The 25389-nt window shown below is 38.5% G+C and overlaps 1 protein-coding gene across 4 annotated transcripts; it reads left to right on the forward strand.

Annotated features, from left to right (window-relative positions):
• The first annotated feature begins 81 nt into the window (after positions 1 to 81).
• LOC134743090 (protein FAM13A) lies at positions 82 to 24415 on the forward strand. Of its 4 annotated transcripts, none has more exons than XM_063676404.1 (11): positions 82 to 235; positions 13046 to 13696; positions 15087 to 15179; positions 15723 to 15998; positions 16323 to 16491; positions 17473 to 17636; positions 18411 to 18692; positions 19259 to 19486; positions 20022 to 20135; positions 20542 to 20724; positions 21459 to 24415. In XM_063676404.1, exons 3-11 carry the CDS (start codon positions 15156 to 15158, stop codon positions 21633 to 21635), a joined length of 1617 nt encoding a protein of 538 aa, XP_063532474.1. In that variant the 5' UTR covers positions 82 to 235; positions 13046 to 13696; positions 15087 to 15155; the 3' UTR covers positions 21636 to 24415. The 4 variants fall into 4 exon arrangements, with proteins under 4 accessions (XP_063532474.1, XP_063532475.1, XP_063532476.1 ...); XM_063676405.1 differs by having other exon boundaries at positions 15795 to 15998; XM_063676406.1 differs by lacking the exon at positions 15087 to 15179.
• Positions 24416 to 25389: the final 974 nt, after the last annotated feature.

Here is a 25389-nt window from a genome sequence, read left to right on the forward strand (position 1 = left end):
AAATAAAGTTACAGACAAAACCATGAAATATCGCTAGTTTATTCCATAATATAATTTCCCCATCGATGTAAATATTTACCGGCATCACTAGGTCCGTTGAGCCCAGCCCCTCAGTCGGTGAAGCCGGGAGACCGCGCGCGGACGTCCGCCATTTTGTAAACCCGCCGCCGTCCTTCAATCAGAAAACGCACAATCAATCAGCAATATTAACCCACGGATATAACCACAAACAAAGGTAAACTAATTTTAGGTAATTTTGCGCCCCTTATTTAATGAACCTTGAGACTCAAGGACGTTTCTTGTGCGACACTTCCGGCGTAAATCGTCTGCGAGATTTCATATTATTATTTATTACGAGAGATTTATAAATAACTAAAAAAAAGTTGTTTTTTTTACAATATTTTTGTGTAGGTATAGTACGATGGTTCAGAACTGTTAATGCATAATTTTGAAAAAAAAAACGATATGTTTTTAATCGCATAAAAGAACATTGAGCTCAGTTTGGTTGTATGTGTTAATTCATTACGACAATTGTGTTATTGGTAAAGTAAATTAAAACAATCGATCTTAACAGACGTTATCCAAGGGTTATGCGAGCCTCGGCAACAATGATAAGAGACACGCCCCGCGCCGCCGATGAAACCGGGTCAAGCCACTACCGTACCGGTTCATTGAATTTTATATACCTGACTTAAACCTAAACTAACAGTAAACCTATTATATTAACAGTACAACATGCGGAAGAAATGCATGTAAACGTAAAGAAATTGACAAACTGAGTCATGAATAAAAATATCGGAAACTATGTTATCGTTAACTAAACAAAACGTAATTAATATTGTCTTCGGTTACCGCGATAGTTACTCATGAAATAAAACTATGAAAACGGATTATATCGCGTATATTGAATTTATAATACATCCCGACGTTTCGAACTCTTTACAGCGTTCGTGGTCAACGGGTGACTGAGGAAAAATTACAAAATGCAAAAATACCCACATACTAAAATAATGAACAATCATAGACTACAAACTTTAAGGCTGGTTGTACATGCAAAATCGGTTCATAAGGCTAGTTATACACTATAATTATTTTTCAAGTAAAGATATATATATATACGCGATAAAAATAAACTATGCCGGCTCCAACCCTACACCACGGACCCGAGAAGATTTAATTCCCTCCTAAATTGTAGGAGGGTATCCCAATATGGGACCGGCAACAAGTTTGTTGCCGGAGTTTGTTGCCGGTCCCATATTGGGATACCCTCCTACAATTTAGGAGGGAATTAAATCTTCTCGGGTCCGTGGTGTAGGGTTGGAGCCGGCATAGTTTATTTTTATCGCGTATATATATATATCTTTACTTGAAAAATAATTATAGTGTATAACTAGCCTTATGAACCGATTTTGCATGTACAACCAGCCTTAAAGTTTGTAGTCTATGATTGTTCATTATTTTAGTATGTAGGTATTTTTGCATTTTGTAATTTTTCCTCAGTCACCCGTTGACATGAACGCTGTAAAGAGTTCGAAACGTCGGGATGTATTATAAATTCAATATACGCGATATAATCCGTTTTCATAGTTTTATTTCAAAACGTAATTACTCGTAAATTAGGTACCTAAAGTCAAAATATATTACTAAAAATATAATCAACAATTATAGTTACAATTATATTACCTATTAGTAAGATAACTATCAAATCGACTTTAAAAATTTCGCTAACAATATGTTATCTCTTAAAGTAACTATTTTTTTTTTTGTAGTACATATGTTAGGAACACAAGGATAATGATTATTTTTTGCCAAATAATTGCGATACAATATGGTAGATTAGTACAAACAACAATTTGTAACTTTTATCTTGGTATAATAAATAAATTAAAATTAGACCGTAGTGCTGAAAAATATGTTCGTTTAATAACGTCAAAACCCGTTTTCTTACTTAAGAGAGAGAGAGAGAGAGAGAGAGAGAGAAGAGGTTTCATTCAGGTAGGTGGACAGCTAATCAATCAATCAAACTTTTATTGATAAAATAGACATAAGAGTTTTGAATGATTCACGGTTAGTTTCACTAACCGGGATATAGACCGTGATTACCTTTTATATTGTCTTTGAGCTCCCGATATTTAGACGCAGTTACATGCATCTTGTTCACGGGAACCGTGTAATTAGATAGGTGTAATAAATACCACCCTTATACATTGAAACATAAGTAAAACTATAGGTTTACCACATTACGCAGGCTGGGTATTGGTAAAGTAGTTGCGCGATTGTTTTATAGGAGATGGTATTAAGTTATAAACTAAAACTAATGTAGGGTGCGTTGGGATAAGATTGAACGGGTTTTTCATGGGGGGTAAGACAAATAATCGTTAGTATGCTGAAGCATTACGGGCGACTTTTCATCTTACCCCGCATGAAAAAACCCGTTTAATCTTACCCCAATGTACCCTAATTATTTTATACTAGGTTCTGCCCGCGACTTCGTCTGCGTGGAATGATGATGGTGATGATAATGATCGATAAAAACTCTTACTATCTCCATACCACATTTAAGCGATTAAGCGTGAAGAGGTAACCGATCTCAGAAAGTTTTATTTTTCCATTTATAATAAAAGTAGAGAAGGAGGGATTTACCTTCTTAAAGCACTTAACGCATAAAAAAATGTAAAAACAACAATGTAAGGGTTCGAACCGGTTTTTTGCAAAAACTTCGAAATCCATACTATCCATTCATACTAATGTTATAAATGCGAAAGTCTGTCTGTGTGTTACCTCTTCACGCTTAAACCGCCCAACCGATTGGGTCAAAAGCGGGGTGGGATTGACATAATTAAATAAATGCCTGATAATTTGTGTAAACAAATGCTCAAATTGAATGATTGCTATTAGACTTTAACCAGGCGCTATTCTTACTTTAGCTGCGGTTATTAAGTCCACGCAGACGAAGTCGAGGGCAAACCATATCTTTCGAATTATTTTACACTCCAAATGTAGGCCTCAGTTGTGTTTTTAAGTAACGACTTCGTATTATGAGATTGCCCAATTAGAAATGAAATAATTAACAAAGAACGAAAAAAAAAACCGGTTTCGTTCCTATACTAAAAAAAATACCCGTATCCGAGCCCTGGTTGAAGTATACTAAATTGTTTATTGAATCGTTGGTAAATAGTATGTTTTCACATGTTTACACTTTTAAAGTTTCTATTGAACCATCATATTAATAACACTGAATATCGGTATTAAAAAACAATGAGAACTGCCTATCCGTATTGCCAGCCTTGGCCATGTACTATTACTTATTCTGTGGCCATGGTGTTTATCCGAGGTCAACGGTGGTTGAAAAGCAATAGGTCGTTAACATGGATTTCCAATCGATCATTCTTACTCTTTTTGGTGTCTGTCAATTATTCGTGCATTAGAAGGAGTTATTTTATTTATTTAATGTCTGAAAACTAATAGAAGAAAACATTAAATAGTAATCGTAAATTTGTCAAACGACAAAAATTCTTAATCTATTACCAAAAATCGGATTGTTAATGAAAAGTTCTGCCACACCAGACAGAGTCAGTCTAAAGGGGCCCACTGATTATCAGTCCGCCGGACGATATCAACCTGTCAGTTAGAACAAAAAGTTGACAGTTCCGAACAACTGACAGGCTGATATCGTCCGGCAGACTGATAATCAGTGGGCCCCTTTAGCTAAGCTAACTTTGCACCAACTTGAATATAACAAAGTGAGGGAGAGTCACTGTAAACGCCACAATTTCATAGCACATGACATTAAATGATGACATTTGCATACTTTGTCATTGCAAATGCCATGCAGCGTTAGCTTGGTTCGACTCTAACATTTGAAAACTCATTCGATGGTTTACCGTCTTCTCACGCAATAAATATCAAGGTCAAACGTATATCCCAATGTTACGGTTTTTATACGTGAATTACGTGATAAGGCCTGATTCGTGATGTTATACGTGATAAGGCGTGATAAAGGCCGGTCCTGATTTTAAAAATAGTATTTCATTATGATATCAAACTTAACTCGTCGCGTTCGCGCTCATGTCATTAGTGCGATAAGAATACACGGAATTTAGTACGATATCATCAAATTTTTTAAGTCTGAATACGGCTTCTGGTCCGAATTTTCACTCCGGTAATGCTACGTGATTCGTAGCACGTTATTTGGCCCGCCATGCTACGTCTCGCCGCTACGCAAAAGGCTACTACGCAGTTGCTACGCTTATGTAACACACGCGTCTAGCCTTTTGTTTGGAGAGGCGCCTATGGATAAACAATTTTGGTAAATTGTTTGAAGATGTTAAATTGTTTGATACGAAAGCTTTTGTAAACTAAGATGGACTTGCTAAGAAGATAGTTAGTGTTTTGATTTAAGCCGAAATGCATAAGTCCTAGGCAGTTAGTTAATTGACTTTTTATCTACTGCGAGCAAAAACATATAATATATATACATATACAAGTTTCAACGGGTACACTGTATATTTCCGACAAATTTTATTCCGAATTTTAGAACGTAGAATTTTATAATTCCGATTTTTAAATGATCGACCCATTAAAATTCCGACTGTCGTAATTACGAATGATGAAAATCACGAAGATTTATATTTCCGAAAACCCGAAAAGCCGAATTTTGTAAATTCATTCCGATTATAACATTTCCGATGGTGACAAACACCGAATTTAACAATTACTATTTTGAAATCACGAATTCCGAATTGCCATTATTCCGAAAATTTAAATTCTGAATCACATAATTCCGATTATAACAATTCTGGCAGTAACAAACGCCGAATTTAACATTTACGATTTATAAAATCACGAATTCTGAATTGCCCTTATTCCGAATTTTATAATTCCGAATTGACGTTATTCCTATTTTAAAATATCCCAATTTTTTAATTTCCGAATAACGATATTCCGAATATATTGTTAAAGTTCGTTTTCTTGAGGGTCGCAGTTCTATTCTAACCTAACCTAATGCACTTTTCTGGCAACAGTTCGTTTTCTTGGGGGTCGCAGTTCTAAACCTAACCTAACCCACTTTTCTGGCAACAGTTCGCGGTTTTCTTAGGGGTTGTAGTTATAACCTAACCTAACCCACTTTGCTGGCGACAGTTCGTTTTCTTGAGGGTCGCAGTTCTAACTAACACACTTTTCTGGCAACAGTTCGTTATCTTGAGGGTCGCAGTTTTGCCGAATTTATTAGTGCCGAATTTTTATGCCAAAAATATTTTATGCCGAATTTAACGTGATGCGGCACGAGAGGCACCTGTGATAATTAATTACTAAAACGTGAGTCTTAATTTGAATATCACGAATTTACTTTTTCCGACCTTACAAAGACAGAATTTCTGAAAACTGAATTATTAAAACGTGAGTCTTCATTTGATTATCACGAATTTCATTTTTTCGACCTTACAAAGGATCAATATTTTCGGAAAAGTGTAAAATTGGAACTAAGCTTTCAGTCAAATGACAATCGCATTTTAAGTTTTCGGAAAAAGCACATTCGTGATTTATTCCATCGTGCTTTTAAAAATCGTTATTTTGATTGTGTTATTTTAAACATCAAACTTCAAACTCAAACTTCAAACTATCGAAATCGTTGCAGACTTTTCTTGGTCTAACTCCGCGCTCCCGGACACGCACTTTTATCTCGCTTAACAATAACACGAACTTACTGGGCCTTAAGTATGTTGCTGTGCGTACCTACAGTGCTGCAGCTAATAGGTGTAATTGCATTTCCGACCCGACCGTCACGCGTCATTCTAGACCTGTGCGTGCAGACGTGCAGATTTACACTTTTCACACTTCAGTCACACAACAGTTGTTTGTGAGACTGAATTGTAAAAAGCCATGGTTTAGCTGAGTTTTTACCAAAATGTACCTTAGATCTAAAATAACAATATTCCACGGACTCGCAGGAAACTAGCCAATTTTATTAGGTTAGGTATTGATTTGACGTTCCTAGCTTTAGCCTTGAACAGACGCCAAACTCCAAGCCAAGGTTTTTTTCAGACGTAACCTACCGTATATCTCAGGCCATAGCGCGTAGTTTTCTAGGTCACCACGAATCTTTGTTCACTTTTGTTTATGTATGAATTCATAGAGTAAAATGTTTTAAATACTTTGTATAGCGTTCGTAAGATTTGTTTACTCAAGTATTTAATAGGGCACTAAAAATATTTTTTAAGATGTTTCGAGTTGTTAATCATTATACTCATTCATATTTGCAAGTTATTTTCGTTCAATCTTTCTTTCAAAATGTAGTTTTCCGGACTTAGGACACAGTTAATTTATGAATTAGTTGAATTAAACCGAGTCCGTGGTTAATAGTTGACTTACGTGTATATATTTTATTTTATACCACGTCGGTGGCAATCAAGCATACGGCCCGCCTGATGGTAAGCAGTTACCGTAGCCTATGGACGCCTGTTAACACCAGAGATATTACACGCTCGTTGCCGACCCTTTAAAAACCTGTACACTCCTTTTTTTAAGAACCCCATACTGTAGCCCCTCGGGAAAACCTCGGTAGGGAGCTCATTCCACAGCCAAAGCGTCCGCGGGAGGAAATTCCTCTTAAACCGCACAGTACGCGACCATTTAGGAGGATGAATACCCTGCCGATGGCGAGCGGTGCGGTGATATAAAGCGGCCGTTGGCATCATGTCAAACAATTCTTCAGAGCACAGCCCATTGTACAAGCGGTAGAATACACACAAGGAGGCGAAGGAAGGCTGGAAGGAAGGAGGCTTAAAGGTTCAATACCGCTTGTGAGTTTGGGATCGTCGACGATTCGTACAGCGCGCCTTTGGACTGAGTCGAAGGGTCCAAGCTGGCATCCAGGTATATAATTATGTAGAGAACAATGAGAACATTCATGTTCCTAAAAATGTATAGGTAAAGTAGATGTAGTAGATACTACTGGACTCGAATCGTATTATTTTGTCCGCTTACCTAAGTCTATGAACATTCGTTGACGAGGTAATTTATTGTCATTGCCACACAAAAAATCATTTTTGTAATAAGTTTAACTAACTTTGCTTCGTGTGTTGTGAGTCTAACGCGTAACTGCGTTACGAACACACTTCTGTGTGCGAGGGCGATGCACTAAACTTGATTTGAAATTAGATAACACGTTTTACACAACCTTTGGTATTTGAGGAATAATATCATGAGCTAACTCGTTAACATTACTATTTGAAACACAAAAGGTAAATAATTACACTTTTTAGTTTTGTATTTTGTTTACATAGATCATCCTGATAGCTTATTTTTCCATACAAAAAAAAAAGTTAAATTTTGGAAACTTTCTTACTTACTTAGTAGCTTTTAGTGCACTATATTATATTCTAGTGAAATACAGCCAAAAACGTTAGATTTCGTTTGTTGCGTTCATTTCATTAATGCTAGGTATTGGTTAATAGATTTGAAGGCACTACGTAAGTACCTACGTAGGTATACATATATGGAGTTGTCGGCTAATTCAAGTGATCAATGGAAAGTCGATAAATGCGCGAGTGGCTATCCATCAAGCTAAACCAAACTGTCGGGCGAGACGTATAGCGTCAGCCGCTAATAGATTCGGTGTGTGTACAACACTAAGCTAAGCCGAGTCTGATCGGCAGGCCTATGAATCGCGTGATAAAATAGACGGTGATATCCACGCGATAAAGCAACCGTCACTTTATACGAGTCGCTTAACTTCAAATTCAGATAAATCCAACTGTCAGATTTTTAGCGATTTTGGTAATAGGGTAGATATAGTCTGTCAAACAACTTTGTCAGTAGAAAAAGGCGCGAAATTCAAATTTTCTATGGGACGATAATCCTTTGCACCTACACTTTTAGAAATTTAGAAAAAAAAAATCCCCCCTTTTTTTATTTGCGGGCGCCATTTTCAAAAAGGTGTATGTGAAGTCACCAACCCGCATTGGATTCCGCGGGGACTATGGCCCATTCCCTCTCGCGCATGCGAGGAAGCCTGTGCCCAGCAGTGGGACGTATATAGGCAGAAATATTATTATATTATAGCAATATGGGTACCAAATGAAAGCTGATGAAAAGATCATTTCAAAAATATATGTTAACAGTCGGGTTTTTTGTTTGTTTTAATAATAAGTAGTTGCAGTTTAATGTTGGTAACAGAAAATTATACTGTTTTTCAACTTGATATACTTTTCATATTTTTTTATAAATCTGGTTAATTAATTTTTAGACATTATATAGAGGATATTCACAATCATTTGGTATAAAATTTGGAATAATCCATTCAGTCATTTTAAATTTAGAGCAGTTCACTCAACTCTGGATTGTGAAATTTTTGAACGTTGTCTAATAATTTGTTAGACCAAGTAGTGAAAATGTTACAGTATGTTAAACATTTGCGATTTACTCACAAAGCCCTTTCATTTGGTACCCTACATAGTATGTTTAAAAGAAAGAAAAAAGTTTGTACTGCCGACTTTATGACGTCACAGTAACTACCCCCACCACTTTTACGCTTGTCATCATACTAAATGCACTGATACCAAATATACCCATATCCGAGATGACATGAGCGAAAATCGATTTCTGGAAAACTTTTCAAAATTTTATTCATGTAGAAGTTTTACTTCGCTCAAAAGACGTTTTTTTTGTTTTTCTCTCAGTGCACCCACCTTGACGCTTTTCTGTCTAGCCCTATGGTTGACTGGTAGAGAATGCCTATAATGGCATTAAATCCGCCTGTTGTACACTTTGTATGTGCAATAAAGTTTAAAATAAATCTATACATATAATAAAGCGGAAGAGGGTCGAAAGTCTGTACATGGAAGATATTCGAAAAAAAATTGCCTGGGGATACTTAGAATCGATAACAGAACACATTCCAACAGTTTTTAGAATTTTTGTCTGTTTATCTGTTTGTCTGTTTATCTGTTTGTCTGTTTATTTGACCGCGCTACAAATGAAAACGGCTGAACGGATTTTGATGCAAACTTTACTAATCTGTCGAAAAAATCCACGGCCAGGTTTTAGGCTATAAAAATTTGAGAAATTTTACCCCTAAGGGGGTTAAAAAGGGGATGAAAGTTTGTATGGGGTTCAAGATTTATTTTAAGCTAGCAATTTGAAACTTCGTAAGAAGATATATTATTGAAATACAAGAAAATTAATTTCAGCGTTTTTGAAAATTCATCCCCTAAGGAGGTGAAATAGAGGTTGAAAGTTTGTATGGAGATCAATTTTTTTTTGAGTGCGTTACTTGAAACTTTGTATAATGAGCATATTATTATAATACAGGAAAAGTGATTTTAGCGTTTTCAAGAATTCGTCCCCTAACAGGGTTAAAAGGGGGTTGAAAGTTTGAATCCATTACAAATGCTTTGAAACTTCTTAGAACGGTATGATAGACGATTACAAAAAAACTAATTTTGACGTTTTTGGAAATTTAACCCCTCAGGGGGTTGAAAAGGGGTCTTGGGGTGCAAATTTTATTTTAAGCTAGGAACTTAAAACTTTGCAAAACGTTATTATATTAAAAAGCAAGAAAATTACTTTCAGCGTTTTTAAAAATTCATCCCCCATGGTGGTGAAAAAGCGGTTAAAAACTTTATCTTGATAACTATATCATTTTAGCTACTAGGCCAAGTTAGGTATCGATTTTGTATAAATCGGGTATGCCGAATTCATTTATGATATCAAAATGATACCATTCCCGAGTAAAAACACAAAAAATATGAAAAAACTTTTTTTAATTTCTCTTTACGCTTAAACCGCTAAACCGATTTAGATAAAATTTGGTATAGAGATAGTTTGAGTCCCGGGGAAGAACATAGGGTAGTTTTTAACCAAAAAAATGGAGACTGCGTTTGCATGGAGAAGCGGCCGTGCCCTTTCCTCTTAATAATGGTCACGAAGGTGGGTACTTTAAAAAAATCATTTTTCAGTAAATGTCAAACGATTTGGGACTTAAACGCGTTACCATGCCTTGCCGAAAAAAATCGAATCTTTCGCAAAAGTCTCGCAATGCATTGCGGCCACAAGGGGCACGGTCTCAGGAGACTGAGAAAAACCACGGTGAGAGACTCAGTGGCGCTCTAGCCAGGCAGGTCGCTTCGCTTTCGGCTGAAACGGCAAGCCAGCGCGAGTTCGATTGTGATCCCAAATATATCGTACGTAATACATATGTAGGCGCAGATCCTGACGGAGTGTGGCGCCGGAGAAGCCGTGTTCATCCCGCGTATCCTTCTCATTCCGAGCAACTTCCCGTTCCGCTTCAAGCGCCTACAGGTCCCCGTGAGCGTCTGCTTCGCTATGACCATCAACAAGTCGTAGGGGCAGATGCATTTCAAACTCCGAAAAAAAAAAAGGGGCAGACGCTGCCCGCCGCCGGCGTCATTTGACTGATTTGACTGGAGGACCGATTTGGATGACATGATTTTGATGGGAACACCCAAATATTCCGAAATATGTTTTTCCGATTTTTATAACCACGACTTTCATAATCCCGATTATTTATAAGTCCGAAATATCAAAATTACGATTTTTAAAAACACGATGGAATAAAATCACGAATGTGCTATTTCCGAAAACTTAAAATCCGATTGTCACTTGATAGAAAGCTTAAAGTTCCGATTTTACACTTTTCCGAAAATATTTTTTTTTCCGAATTCCTAAATTCTGAAAAATCATTGTCCGATCGGAAATAAAATAATTCGGTATTCAGAAATTCGGTTTTTTACAAGATCGGAAAAATGAAATCCGTGATATTCAAATGAAGACTCACGTTTTAGTAATTATTACGGGTACCTGTCGTGCCGCATCATGTTAAATTCGGCATAAAATATGTTTGGCATAAAAATTCGGCATAAATAAATTAGACAGAAATGCGAACCTGCGAACCCGAACTGTTGCTAGAAGTGGGTTAGGTTAGGTTAGAACTGCGACCCCCAAGAAAACGAACTGTTGCCAGAAAAGTGGAAATTTAAAAATTGGGATATTTAAAATAGGAATCACGTTAATTCGGAATAAGGGCAATTCCGAATTCGTGATTTTGAAAATCGTAAATGTTAAATTCGGTGTTTGCCACCATCGGAATTGTTATAGTCGGAATTATGTAGTTCGGAATTTACAATATTCGGCTTTTTGGGTTTTCGGAAATATAAATCTTCGTGATTTTCATCATTCGTAATTATGACAGTCGGAATTTTGATGGATCGAGCATTTAAAAATCGGAATGATAAAATTCGACATTCTAAAATTCGAAATAAAAAATTTCGGAATTATGTAGTGTACCCGATTTGCATAGGTACAGTCAAGGACGTTAAACAAAAATGGTACTGTATCGTTCGAAATACACCTATACTACTCTATGCCATTTAAATCACGACAAAAATTTGAATAAGGGCAAAAAAAATATTCATTTTGTAGTGTAATTTTATTTAGTGGTAGCAAAGAGGATATAATATTATAGAACGGTACTGTCATAGTAAATTTTGTAACCACAGTAAATTCACTGCCATCTATCGACACACTTTAAAACTAAAAATGAAGATTTATTAAAATACGATAAAATGTATTTAAATATGGATAAATGATCTTTTTTATTTGCATTAATAATTTTTTTATTTTGACCCATGTTCTTTCACTGATATGCGTTAAAATTGTTAGATAATAACAAACGAAACCGTCAACGCCCTCTATACGAGAATCAAATTTTCGTGATTTTCGAGGCACGTTTTTTCCTTAGACTGTATCCATCTATTACGGAGTTATATCTATCTTTGGAGGTACCTAATTGTAAAATATTTTATCTGGACTACAGTCCTCTAGCGTATCCATCTGTCAACTTTACTTTAAGTTCTGTCTCCAGGGGACAGGGAGATAAATTAGGGGTGAATTAGCCGCTTACTGAAACAGACCGAATTCCACGCAGGCGAAGCCGCGGGCACAGCTAGTAATAAATATTACTTTACTCTTTGCTATTTCATAGTCAGTTCGGAGTCGTGGAATGTATTAATTGGGCCCCATACATTCCACAGGAAGCAGATTCGAACTTATAAATTGACGTCACATTGTTATCATTTTCCCGTGCATCTCGCTTGTACTTAAGGTAAATACTGATGCGAGTGCGCTACTGGTTATAATAACATGTCGATGAGTAACAGATTTTCAAATTGCCTCTTTCTAGTGAAAAGTTTTTATGTACAGTTTTGCAGTTGCGAATGTTTTTATATAGGTACATATACACCTACTATTTATGCTGATATGCTGTTTCAATTTTTTTGATGCATCTACTTAAGTAGGTAGCTTAAGAAAAGCACTCTCGGTACGTTACATCGGACCAAGCTAACCCTGCGGGGCAGTCGCAATGACAAAGTGTGGCGCTGTACATTTTTTTAAATGAAGATAGTCGTTTATTATGACACTCCCTCACTTTGTTCTGTTCAAATCAGTGCAAAGTTTAGACTACTGACTGCTTATTAAAGGAAAATAAATAAAAATGCGAATACCTCTAGAATTTACTGTTCTGTGTGTGTGTGTTCCTACACGATGTAGTATGAAGCCTTAGAGCATTACTACTGTCCGCGCGCCAATTCCGTGCATTCGGAGGTCGAGGAGTGTGCGCCGCGCCCGTACGTCCAAAATGACACCACTCTGTCATGACGCCCAACATTCCTAACATTCCTCAACCGTGCACGGAATTCGCGCGCGGACAGTAATTCATAACCAGCGGGCTGAGTACGGTAGCATTTTTATCGCCTGTCACCATGCCTGTCACGTTCTAACAAGTATGTAAGTGCGAAAGTGACAGGCATAGTGACAGGTGATCAAAATGCAACCATGCTGACACCGCAGGAATATATGATCACGCGCCATGTTGCGGAACTTCACTGGAACTAATTTTTTCATACTATACTGAACTGTCACCCTATACATGAGAATAACAGCGCCCTCTTGACAATGATCATATATTACTGGTCAGGCTTTACATATGTAGTATGAAGCTAAAAGGTCTTTATTTTTGTTTCAGAATTTGCCAGCAACCCGAAAGAAAAAATAATCAAAATTCTACCTCTTCTGATATTACTTTTTTCTCATCGGTGTCAGTGTCAGAATCACAATAATATCAAAGATGATAGACGATAATTGAGCAAAATCTGCCGCGTTAACTTTTTTTCAAAACACCTGTGAAAGTGCCACGCTTGTAACCATGGAGAGGATTCACTAGCGTTGTGAGCTAACAAGCTCCCCAACCCACGCTCAACCCATCAATGCTAAACTACAGACTAGTTTCAACACATTTCTTGAAGCAGCCGTAAATTTCATAAAAACAAAATAAAATATTGACTGTTTGTGCCGTACCAATATGTGCCGCGACCGAGACATGTCGGTGCAAAGGAGTGACATCATCAAATAGATTACACGAACCTTTTAGACTATAGATATAAGTTGTGTCAAGTTTCCGTCAAAACGGCGCAGGCTTCCGCCCTGCCGTTTCGTTTTGTTTATTTCCGTTTGTTTTATATCAAAGGATAAGCAATAACCCGGTGGTTAAGCGTTTGGTTTTGGATTTCTGGACGGGGTTCAGCCCGTAGGGGCCCCAAGCGACCTGGCCAGCCGCAGTCGGGACAACATTTCCAGGATATTGGACTCCATAGTTGGTGCTGCAAGATACTGCATTGTAAGTAAACCTGAATAATTTTTACTCGTACGAGTAAGTGACAGTATTGTTTTGGTGCGCCCAATTTGAGACGTGAAGCACAATCTCATAAACATTTCATATTATATTGAGCTCGCTTTAATTAGGAGCTATTTTAAATTGCTCCAGATGTTTATTATGAGTAAAAATATTTGAGTTAGAATATATGCTACACGCTAGCCACGGGCTAATAATGATTCCGGAAGACTAAATGTTACCATGTAGGTATTGTAGGTACCTACTGTTCGCGACAAGCCGATTTGGCATTCGGGACGACAGATGAGCGACTGGGTGTAAGGTATTTGAGTTTATTTCCAGCATGTCGCTCTGCTTGGCCAATGACCATAACTAATTTAACTGATTCCCGTCCGAAATATACTTTTATCTAGATTTACAGCTTTATTCGTTATATTGCGACTTAAATAGATTATGAAAACATCACAACTCTTAGGTTATAGATGGCTTTTTTTTAATTCAAATAGTTGATCCTTCTCGGCAAATGCGACACGGCACACCAAGTTTGTAAAGTTGTATTCGCTCTGTAGGCACATGGGGATTCAATTCTTACAAAATAAATGGTACAGCTAGAATTTTGTTCGCAATTTTATTTAAAGATGCAAATATGTTTGTACAAGTCCCACTCCATACTCTGAATGGTATTTTGATATACGACACTAACGATGTTGTCTTGTTTTATTGCAAGATGTGTATGCACCTGCACTCGTGCGTGGGTGTCGATGCTTGCCTTGAAGAATCTTACTGTAGCTTAAACAGGTTTCGTTAAATTTTATCAGCACCTGCTGCAACTATTAAAGTATGGTAGTAGCATAAATTTATTAGTATAAGCATGACAGTAGCGCAGTGGGTTTACATTTCAATCTATAGGTAGTTGCATTGATGGAGAATTTGGCCAAGTAAGAAAAAAATAGCAAAGCAGTGAAATTGATAACTTTAACTTTTCAACAAAGTATTGAAATGAAACTGTCAATTTGTTTTTTAATTAATGTCTGTCTGTAAAACGTGTTACCTTACTATAGTGCGATTAGAGTCAAGTCTCATTTTTATATTTAGCAAATATAGTCTACATTAGCAGTAGCCTCTCTATTCACGTCCGACTTCAAAAAGCCTGTAAGGAGGATGCAAGCTTTTTATTTTTATTTGATGCCTTTTTCTAGTGACAAAATGGGTTATTCAGACTACCTGTAGGTACATTTTGCTGTTACAAATAGATACATAATGTATACATAATTTTATGGCAAACAAATGAAATAGCCAGTTCGAGTTGTCGCAAACAGTACCAATTGCCTTGTCTCTACGAGTAGATGTTTACAGTATATCAGTTGCACTAGATCCATACATGGTTTAATTTCAGAATCCTCACATAACGGCCTTTGGAAATTGGGGATTTTATTTCGAGTAAAATTTTAAGTCAGAAGCGAACATGGTACAATTGGAAATTCAGCAGGTACTTTTAAATTCATAGGTGATGGTGGGACTTCACATTGTGACATCATTATGTAGAAAGTAGTGAACCTATTCTATTTACCAATGATAGCTTTATATTCGCTTCTATATTTTTCATCATTGGTACGGGAAAAGTTGCTTAAAAGTAGACAGTAAAATACATTAATTGTATTATTTTTTTACCTAGTGTGACTTACTTTTCCTGTAACCATTTGTTTCAAAACTAAAATTTTTATGCGTAGGTACGTGAGAAAGCCGTTATTTGACGAAAACGCTTTTTAATAAAATTAACTGTAGTTTTTTTGAACAAGTTGCTTTAGACACGTATGCATCTATAAGTAAATTATATTAGAGATACGTATAATTATGTATAAGTATTACCTTAATATTAGTGATTATAATAACACCATATCCTAAGCATATAAACACCTGTTCATTCACAAATCTGAATCCTATTTAAAGCCACAAATATCAGCTTTAACCCACCTCGAGATTCATATTTGCGCACATTACACCAATACATTGTAACAACTGGTACTGGTAGGGTTACGGGCACCAAAGCGAGTGCTCGAGCGAGCGGCCCGTTGTTATAACTGGCCCCGGGTGGCGTGCGCAGTGCTGCAAGCGGGAGCGGGAGCGTGAGCGAGCGCGGAACGCGGACGAGATGGCAGCGCCCGAGTGCGAGCGAGAGGCGCGCAAGCGACGCGAGCGGCGTGACTCTGGTTGCGCGCACGAGCGTAAAGAGAGGCGGCCGCACAGCGAAGAGCGAGCACCACCACCGCCACCTCCACCACCACTACACGACCATAACCGCCTTGAGGTTAGTTATAATATAATAATACTTACATAGGTATCTATATTTTCTTTTATGCATAATTAATAATGGAGTAACGATTACCAATTCCTACAATATAAACCAATTTTCAGCGTTTTCCCATAAACGTTAATAAAAAGTATGCCAGAGTACAAATATTCGTCAAAAACACAAACGTCATACTCATAATACCTACTCGTAACAGTCGGTACCTAGACGATTCATTTCTACCCCAGATTTTCAAGCAGCGCATTCCCACCGTGTTATGAAAACTTTGCGTGGTCAAACTCTGTTCCTTGCATTAAGCAAGTACTTGTGTTTTGTGTTTAGTCGGAGCGACGCGCCGAGCGGTTATCGCGCGCTCGCCGCCCGCAGTTCGGCGGCAAGCGGCGGCGCGCGCCCGCCCGCCAGCACAAGCAACCTAAAGAGAACGAGCTCGAAGACGTGCGGACCGCCACCCCGCCGCACTTGGACTATACCCTGTTGCAGAAACCACAACGTATGTAAAATCCGTTTTATTTAAATTCCTAATGTACAGTTAAGGGCATAAATATATATACATTCCCAAAGTTCCAAACATATGTGTACGCTCTTACACCTTAACTGTACTAGAGCAGCGGTCGGCAACCTTTTAGCAGCCAAGAAGGGCTACATAGTATAGTTAACGAAGTTGAAGCGGGCCACACTTTGTTAATATTTGTGACTTTATCAGACATTGTCGTGTGTCAATATTATATACAAAATAGCCAGGGAGGCTCGCGGGCCGCAAGTAAGAGGTTCTCGGGCCGCCTGTTGCCGAACGCTGTACTAGAGGATCTACTACAGTACAGTCACTGTCGTGACTCATAATAACATTCAATTAATTTTACGGTTCAACTCAAGTGCGACAAATGAGCCATGAGAACTGCGGCCGCAGCACGGTCGCATTTTTTTCATCTGTCACCATGTCTATCACGTTCTAACAAGTATGTTAGTACGAAAGTGACAGGCATAGTTACAGGCGATAAAAATGGAACCATGCTGCCACCGCTGGTTTTCAGCACTAGCATTTAGCATTTACTGAGTGCCACCTAGTCCATCTACGGGCCTTACTGTCAAATCACCATCACGGATTTTGTGTATCATGTGGCTCATACCGTGACACCAAGCTGAGTATATAAGTACCATTTAGCGCAACACTTAACTATTGTGTGATTCATTTTCTATTATTGCGGCAATAAAACATTTTCTTTTTTTCTTTCACTATTAGTGCTTGGGCCGCAGACTCTCCGAAATATATCGCGCGAGAGACTAAAAAGAAGTATTTATAATATCCCTTATTTTTTTATTATCAAAGCATTGGATAATTGTAGTTGTTCTAAGGGACAACAACAACAACGTCTTCCGTCGGTTTCCAACCGAAAGTATTCGATGTCTCTGAAATCTGAATGTATTAAAAGTATGAAAACCATATTGGTAAATGGTTGGTACTACGTTCCAGTATGTGAGGAGCCAGAGACCCTAGACGCTGGCGCACTCGGCGCGTCGGCGGCGGAGAACGCGGCGGCAGCCGAGCGCATGCGTCGGGACGAGCGCATCGTGGCGCCGCACTCGCGCCGCGACCAGCCGGCGCCCGACCGCCGCCTCGACAAGATCAACAAGAAGGTATGACGGAAGTGGCGGCAAACAGGGCTATAACCGCGAAAACCGGTGTTTGCAAATTGGGGGCATCTCTCTGTCACTCTAATTGCGCCTTAATTGGAGTGAAAGAGAAAAGATGCCCGCAATTTACGAACTTCGTTGTTCGCGGTAGGCCCTCACTACACGTGAACGCACCTTAATACCTGGGTACTGTTAATAACTACGTTAGGTACTAGCCCATTTGAGCAAAGCTTGCCTTAAAGCCAAAGGCTGTTAGCTTAAAGGCTAGCTTGGCAGGAAGCTGATTTATTATACTTATTGAAAAGTTGAAAAATTTCCGATGACAAAAGTGACCAAGGCCACCCACTGGAGGCCTGCGTCCCTTTTTTTAGTTCGTCGTTTATAATGTTTAAGTGTTGCATAACAAAATGGCGATTAAGAAGCTGGCCTTTATCTAAATAATTAATTTAAACGGTTCCGTTATTTGTATAGATTTAGAAAGTTGAACCCCTAAGTGTATTAAGGCCTGAGTGGACGCTCGAGTTCGGCGTGCAGCGGGGCGGGGCGTGCGGCACAAATGCAAACGTATAGGAGCGGCCTTAGTGCACGCTGCTCAAATCACTTGTGAACCCGACGCCACGCTGCACGCCCCGCTGAACGCTACGCTTCGAGCGTCCACTCAGGCCTTACACTATTTAAGAGGGTGAAAATGGAAATAAGGCGACGACTAGTCTACTCGTAAAAAACCAAGGTTACCTAAAATATATCAATAATTAACGTTGATCCTTAAAATTTCAGATCAGCGTGATCAAAAAGAACATCACAAAGCATGAAACCGAATACGAAGCAAAGCACGGCTACGCCATCACACCAGGCGAGCGCATCACCGACGTGCAACTCACGCGCATGTACGAGACGCTGCGGCGGCTCCAGGCGGAGAAGCGTTGCATCAAAGCGGACCCTGTCGAGTACGCGCTTAAACTACAGGCCGCTAAGCAGCAAAAAGAGAGAGATGATAAGCTAGATGAGGCGCTGAAGAGTGAGAAAGCTATGACTGAGGTTGTGAGGGATATCGAGGAGGTGAGCAGTTTCTAACTTTTGGAGATTTTCCGTTTTGCCATTCACTCCTCGCTTAATGTTGTATGCTCCGATAATCATTCTACTTCTAATAAAGATGGAAAAAGCATACCCTATTTGTAAAACGCATGCGGGGGCAAGTACGGTAACTTTAATCTTTAGTCGGGTATTATTTTTATAGTTTTGTAACATCTCTGCAAGGCAGCTATCGAGTCCTGACTTCAAGTGTTCGTGTCACTATTTCAATCTCTTTGGAAGCATTTCACTCATGATGCCTTTTGAAACTTACAATGTGACATCAAAATGATATCTATGAATGATATCAGTCGCGCATGCATTTCTCGTAGGTACGTGTCCGTCATTGGCGCGAGCGAGTAGCACGGGCGACTGACATCATTTACATATCTTTTGGATGTCACAATGTAAATTTGAGTTGGCCTCTATGTCTTTATTTAGAAGTACTCATCATTTACGAGAATCTCTTCCACTGACACAATAAATTCAAATCAATTGGCTGATACTATTGACTCAATTGATTGAATATGAAAACAAAATATGCTTGCTTCCAGTGGCTGGAAGGTTGTCGCCAAGCAGCAGGACGGCTCACCAGTGTCGAGGGTTCTTGGACGAGCGCACAGCTGGCGGCCGAGAAGTCGTGCGTTCAGCGAGCACTGCTGCGACTCGAGGCGGCGCGCGGCCGCCCGCCGGCGCACTCCGCCGAGCGCGGCGCCGCCAGGCACCTGTACGAGAGATACAGAGCCGTCAAGCGGGCGCTGGCATCCTCTAGACCTGACGCGGTGAGTGACACTACTATGACAAATCCCAGCTACTTTTCGATTAGAGATTAACAGAATGATAACGCGAGACCGGCTCATTAGTGCCTCGGGTTCATGGACGAGCACCTAGCTAGCGACCGACAAGTCATGTGTGCAAACGTGAGACCTGTACGAGAGATATAGATTAGTCAAGCTCATGCAAGCGTTGGCTTCCTTTAGACGTAATACGGTGTGCGCCTTTAACCTTTTCGATGCGGTGTCAAACACAAAAGCTGTCACTGGGACGCCACGTCACCGAAGAGTGAAAACTGAAATTGAACTTTATGCACATGTACGTAGGTCTATGTTGCTCTGTGGTCTTTGACCGATTAATCCGTCTTTGGAGTTGGACCTGCGGTGCCGAAAAATCCGTCATTGGCGTCCAAAAGGTAACGTACGTAAATTTCGATTTACGTTTTCTTTAAACGGTTGCCTCTTGGCTAGCCCCCCTGTTTTCTGTTACGTCCGTACGTTGGCTTTCTCTTAATAATGGCAACAGAACTGTTTTGTTGCACAGGTCGGTGGAACAAACGGGGAGTTGGCGACAATACACGAGCATGAGGCGATGCTGTTCAACACCAGCGTGGACAGCTCCAGCGACAGCCAAGAGAAACCTTCCGACTCTTCACAGGTGCGCAGATTTTATAGTGTACTGGCTTCTACCCGTGACTTTATCGGCGTAGAATTTTGATTCCCGTGGTAAAAAACTTTTGGTACAAGCTTTTATCGCTGACTGTATTTTTTTTTTCAACAGGCATGCAGGCAGGTTGCGTTGAGGTTGCGTTGTTTTGCCATCTAGTTTCTATTTTTCTAGGCCATTTTCATCTTCCATCATCAAATCGACGTCATCATAATATTGCATTGTCACCAATCAGTATGTCAAAATCGCTTATATATTATCCGATTGGTCAAAAACGGTTTGAAAATTTTGAAGACAATTTACATCCATTATTATGACATACGAGCATTACAATTTAATTTAAAGCTTGTAAAAACCCGACTGCATTCATACATAAATACCTTTTGGTCATTTACAGGAGACAACAGAAACGCCTCTCCAGTCGCCACCTACTCGCGACGGCGAAGAGCCGCCCTCGTCCACCTCGTCCGCCAAGTCTGGCACCACCAGCGAGGAGGCCACACCCTCCAACGAGGGCCTGCACTGCCTCGGCCTCGAAGACTTGGCCAGAGCTCTTGGCGAAGCAAAACTACAGAAATGTGTAAGTGTAAAAATATTACCGTGTAGATTATTTTTAACAAGCAGAAACGTCTGCGAACGATGCTATCAAGCTTAGAATAAATTTAAAAGTGGAAAATTACTGCCTTGAGTGAGACTAGAACTCGGCCTCTGGATCGATACTCCAGCGCTCTGCCAACTGAGCCACCAAGACCTCATCCATAGTCAGCAAATCTTCCCACTATATGGGTCTAGGGGACCCTGGCGACATCTACCGTAAGAACGTTACACTTCTTATCGACCACCGGAGTTCCAAGTCATATTGGAAATTCAGTAGTTACGATGTGCTACCCACGACCGTACCGTGTAATTAACCGCATGAAAACGCAATGTTGTCCATATTCGTGCCATATTCATTTGAATCTGATCTGAATTTCAAAATAATCTCGTTATAAAGGAGGAAACAACATCAAAAAACCGGACAAGAGTCGGACTCGCCCATCGAGGGTTCCGTACTTTTTAGTATTTATTGTTATAACGGCAACACAAATATATCATTCTGTGAAAATTTCAACTGTCTATCACGGTTCACGAGATACAACCTGGTGACGGACAGACGGACAGATTCAGACATTTTTTCAGGGCATTATACTAATTTGAACCGATCTTCGATTTTTGGTTTATTTAAACGGTAAACATATAAATGGTGTGTATGAAAACCTTCCGATTTTTTTCAATTTTCACAAATTCACATATTAAAGTTATATTGTCTTATAGGTATTGCGAAGGAGCATAAAAGAATACGAAATAAGCTTTGAACTCCAAAACAGTAGGAAGGTCCAGCGCGACGACAAGAAGGGCCGCGAAGAGGAATATCTCCGCTACAAGGCAGTGAAGGCAAGAATAAAACTTCTCAATGCCCTCATCAACAAACAAAAGACTTTAAACTTTTGAACTTCGAACTGAATCTACACTCGAAAAACGCAAATGCTACAAGCCCAACTTTTGGCATTGCAATGAAGACCGTAGGTAAAAAAGAAGAGTTCTAGTTATGGACCCCGACGAGGGTTGATCGCTTAAAGTTTTGTTGGAGCAGAAGGACCCATATGAACGTAAGAGCGTCGAGGATGTGCAATATGAAATCGTTGAATACACTAACAAGATGCGCAACACTGAGTTACTCTGCGATACTTAAATACTTTTCATCACACTCGCTCAGTAAATGTGGAATTGCACGCAGGCTTAGCGGGAACTATAGAAAAAGCGTTTTCCCTAGTGAGTTATGAAGTTTCTAGTATTATAATTAACAGTTTTTTGTCTTTATACTTCATTTTTGTATCGCAAGTGTGATGAAAAACATTGTAACTCGGGGCGTAATAATATTGCAAACTCGAATCTATAAATCGCTCCGGCAAGCCGTCGCGATTAAACTATACACTCGTTTGCGATATTTAACAACTTCCGCCCCATGTTGCGCAATGTACTAACCTTAATGTACTGTGACTGAACAATATTTACCTAACTGTGGATTTGGTATTTGAAGTACTTAATTGTTAGACAATTCTGGGGTGGTTTGGTTTTTATACATCAATGTAGGGACGTCATTGGGACGAGTATTATAATGAATGAAGTGGATCACGGAGTTGTGTAGCCCAAAGGGCATAAATGAAATCCGATGTAAAAATTGGTAGAACGGTTGAGAATCGCTTGAAATAATTGAAACACAATTAATAAAGCTGTGCGGTGATAATGCGCTTGCTAAAAGCCGCAGGAGCGGTATGCAAAACTTAAATATTTGTAATATTATGTTATTAGTCGTAGTTCGTAGCTCGCACGCATTTATATACTTACATTTATCTATAATTGAGAGCGAGATATGTTGCGAGTGCAATAACATATCGATAACAGATTTTTTAAGCTCAAATTCCGCTCCAGGGTGCGTAGACAAAATGCCAATCGTTAACGCTCCGTAGCGAATGAAACGCAACTGTCTCTGTCGCACTAATATGGAAGAGTGATAGAGAGAGATAACTACGCTACGCTACGGAGCGTGAGCGATGAGCATCTTGACTACGCACCCAGGTCGGATCAGCAACTCCAGCGCATGATGTAGCGATCATGATCAAGTACTTACCTACAGCCATGATACATATGAACATATATTGATCTATGACCATGATGTTGTACTTTGTATTGCAATTGAATTTCTGGATATTAATCAATGTACCTGACATCACCGAGTGTGGAGTGTGAACAGAGGCAAATTTTCTACGTTTTAAATACATATACAATTGCAAAACCAGTAAATAAGGTATTCTTTGAAATAAGATAAATGATGTTGTTATTTAAAAATTATACGAAGTGTAAATATATACTACATTTACAAATAACATGTAGCACAATATTGCTCTGTGTTGTACAAAGATTACGAAACGCATGGGTTACTTTGTATTAATAAAACTTAAGCTGCTGTCTGTCGGTTTGTGTCCACTTATATATGCATAAAGTGTTCTTTCACGGGCAACTATAAACTGTCCGTCAACAATATTGGATGTCTTTCACCGTGACATCAAAGTATTATGGGTTCTGGACATGAGTAAATATTTAATTCTAGTCCTAGTCCTACATTAAAAAAAATCCCTACCTATATATTAACATTAGGGAGGTTTAGTTGCCACGATTTAGGCTGCTAGATACGTTTTGAGAGTCTTCTTTAAAAGAGGAACTTACTTAAATAGAAACGCTAATAATTAAATTATTAAAAGTAATAAAAATATTGTCTAATAATAAGCTACTTACCTGTGATTTTTTATTACGATTGTAATGTTCTTGTAAGACAAGAATGTCTTTTGATTAGATGTTTTTAATTTATTGTTATTAGTCTCATGATTTTATTTTAAGGTCGTTTTTAACCATTTGTTGTATTTAGATATATTGTCAATTTTTGTGTTTATAATTGACAAGTCGAAAGTGACCTGAAAGATATTTTAAGAGGTGTCAAACAGGTGTCTGCACCTTCTCTGTGTTATATCTAAGATCTTATAAGCAGGTCAGGATTATATAAATTCAATATTATACAGATCAACTCACTTTTTATAAATAAATAAAAACTTTAAAAGGTATCCGGACTGCAATTTTATACTTTTAACGAATATTATTATTATAAAATAGATGTATGCATGGTAGATGCCTGCAAGGTATCGAGGTATGTACCGGTGAAATTTGTACATATACATATCTTTATAAAAATTATGGTAAAATACCACTTTGTTCTGTAAGTCGTTTTGTCAAACGAAGTATTTTAAGTTTATGTACTACAAAAAGAGGTCCTTCCAGATACCTATAACATAGCTCTGGTACCTACCTAGCTCGAGAGAAAACTTTGTATGGTCGAACGCTGATGTACCTTGCCTAATGTTATAAAAATAATCAGCCAGTAATTAGGTAGAGTTCTGTAAATTGCCATGATTATCCATATGAATATGTTTAAAAATAAAATACTGATCTATCTGACTGCATTTTATTGGAAACTTATTATGGTCAGCGCATAAACTTTTTTACAGGTAACACAAGAGTAACAAAAAGAAGTTGTAGTAAAGAAAGTAAATGTTGCTCAGACGTTATCGGGTCCAGTAACAATTGACGACGTGGAGCAACTGAAGAAAATGAAGCTGGAATTAGAAGTACGGATTGCGGAACTAGAGATGGGGAACAGAGAACACGAACTGAACGTACAGCATACTGTCCTCACTTCGGACATAAAGAAAAATTAAAGGCCCATTATATTTCGTTCGCGTTAAGAATGCAGTAAAATCATCATTGTCCGCCGGCCTAGCGATGCTCGTAACCAATCAAATCGTCCCTAATTAGAAAGTATGCCTTCAACTGGTCACTGTAAACTTGACTTTAAACGATTTAATTGGTTATGGGCATGGCTAGGCCGGCGGAAAATGATGATTTTACTGCATTCTTAATGCGAACAAACTACAAATACTTCTCGCCTGGTCTTTGTACAAGTTCACTACAAAGTGGCCTGTCTGTACAAAGTGTTTTTATTTAAGTTTTTCTTGTACTTACATAATGTTACATAGCTCAAATTAATGATCACATTCCTATAATGGCTTTTAAACAAAAGATTCCATTTTTGTTGCAAGTATTTAAATTTTATTTTTGCAATATACCTACATGAATAGAACGTATTGAAAAATAATTCGTAAAAGCTATTATGTAAACGAAATACAATACAAAAACATATTAAACGCCATGCGATATTGCAGCCGCAGTCAAAGAAAATGGAATACCTCTATTTATTTACTTTAATTTCATATCCTACTAACTGTCATGTTTAATGAAAATGTGAGTGTGGTTTGTATTACTAATAACAAAGAGGATATAATAAGAAGCGGTACTGTCATAGTAAATTTGTAACCCCTGTAAATTCACTGCCATCTATCGACATACTTTCAAACTAAAAATGAAGATTTATAAAAATACGTTAAAATTTATTTAAATATGGATAAATGGTTTTTTATTTGCATTTTTTATTTTTATATGATTTTGACCTATGTCCGTCACTTGAAACCGTCAACGCCCTCTATACGAGAGTAGGCCAAAACTAGTGACGCCATCTGATCGAGAATCAAATGTTCGTAATTTTCGAGGCACGTTTTTTCCTTAGACTGCATCCATCTATTACGGAGTTATATCT

The sequence above is a fragment of the Cydia strobilella genome, chromosome 7 (genome assembly GCF_947568885.1).
Source record: "Cydia strobilella chromosome 7, ilCydStro3.1, whole genome shotgun sequence".
NCBI lineage: Eukaryota > Metazoa > Arthropoda > Insecta > Lepidoptera > Tortricidae > Cydia > Cydia strobilella.

Bases quoted from the DNA above. Each gene is read 5' to 3' on its own strand.
- LOC134743090 (XM_063676404.1), top strand. From the start codon at position 15,156: ATGGTACAATTGGAAATTCAGCAG. The intron at 17,637-18,410 runs GTATGACGGAAG...TTAAAATTTCAG, and splicing joins TCGACAAGATCAACAAGAAG to ATCAGCGTGATCAAAAAGAA. The intron at 20,725-21,458 runs GTAAGTGTAAAA...ATTGTCTTATAG, and splicing joins AAGCAAAACTACAGAAATGT to GTATTGCGAAGGAGCATAAA.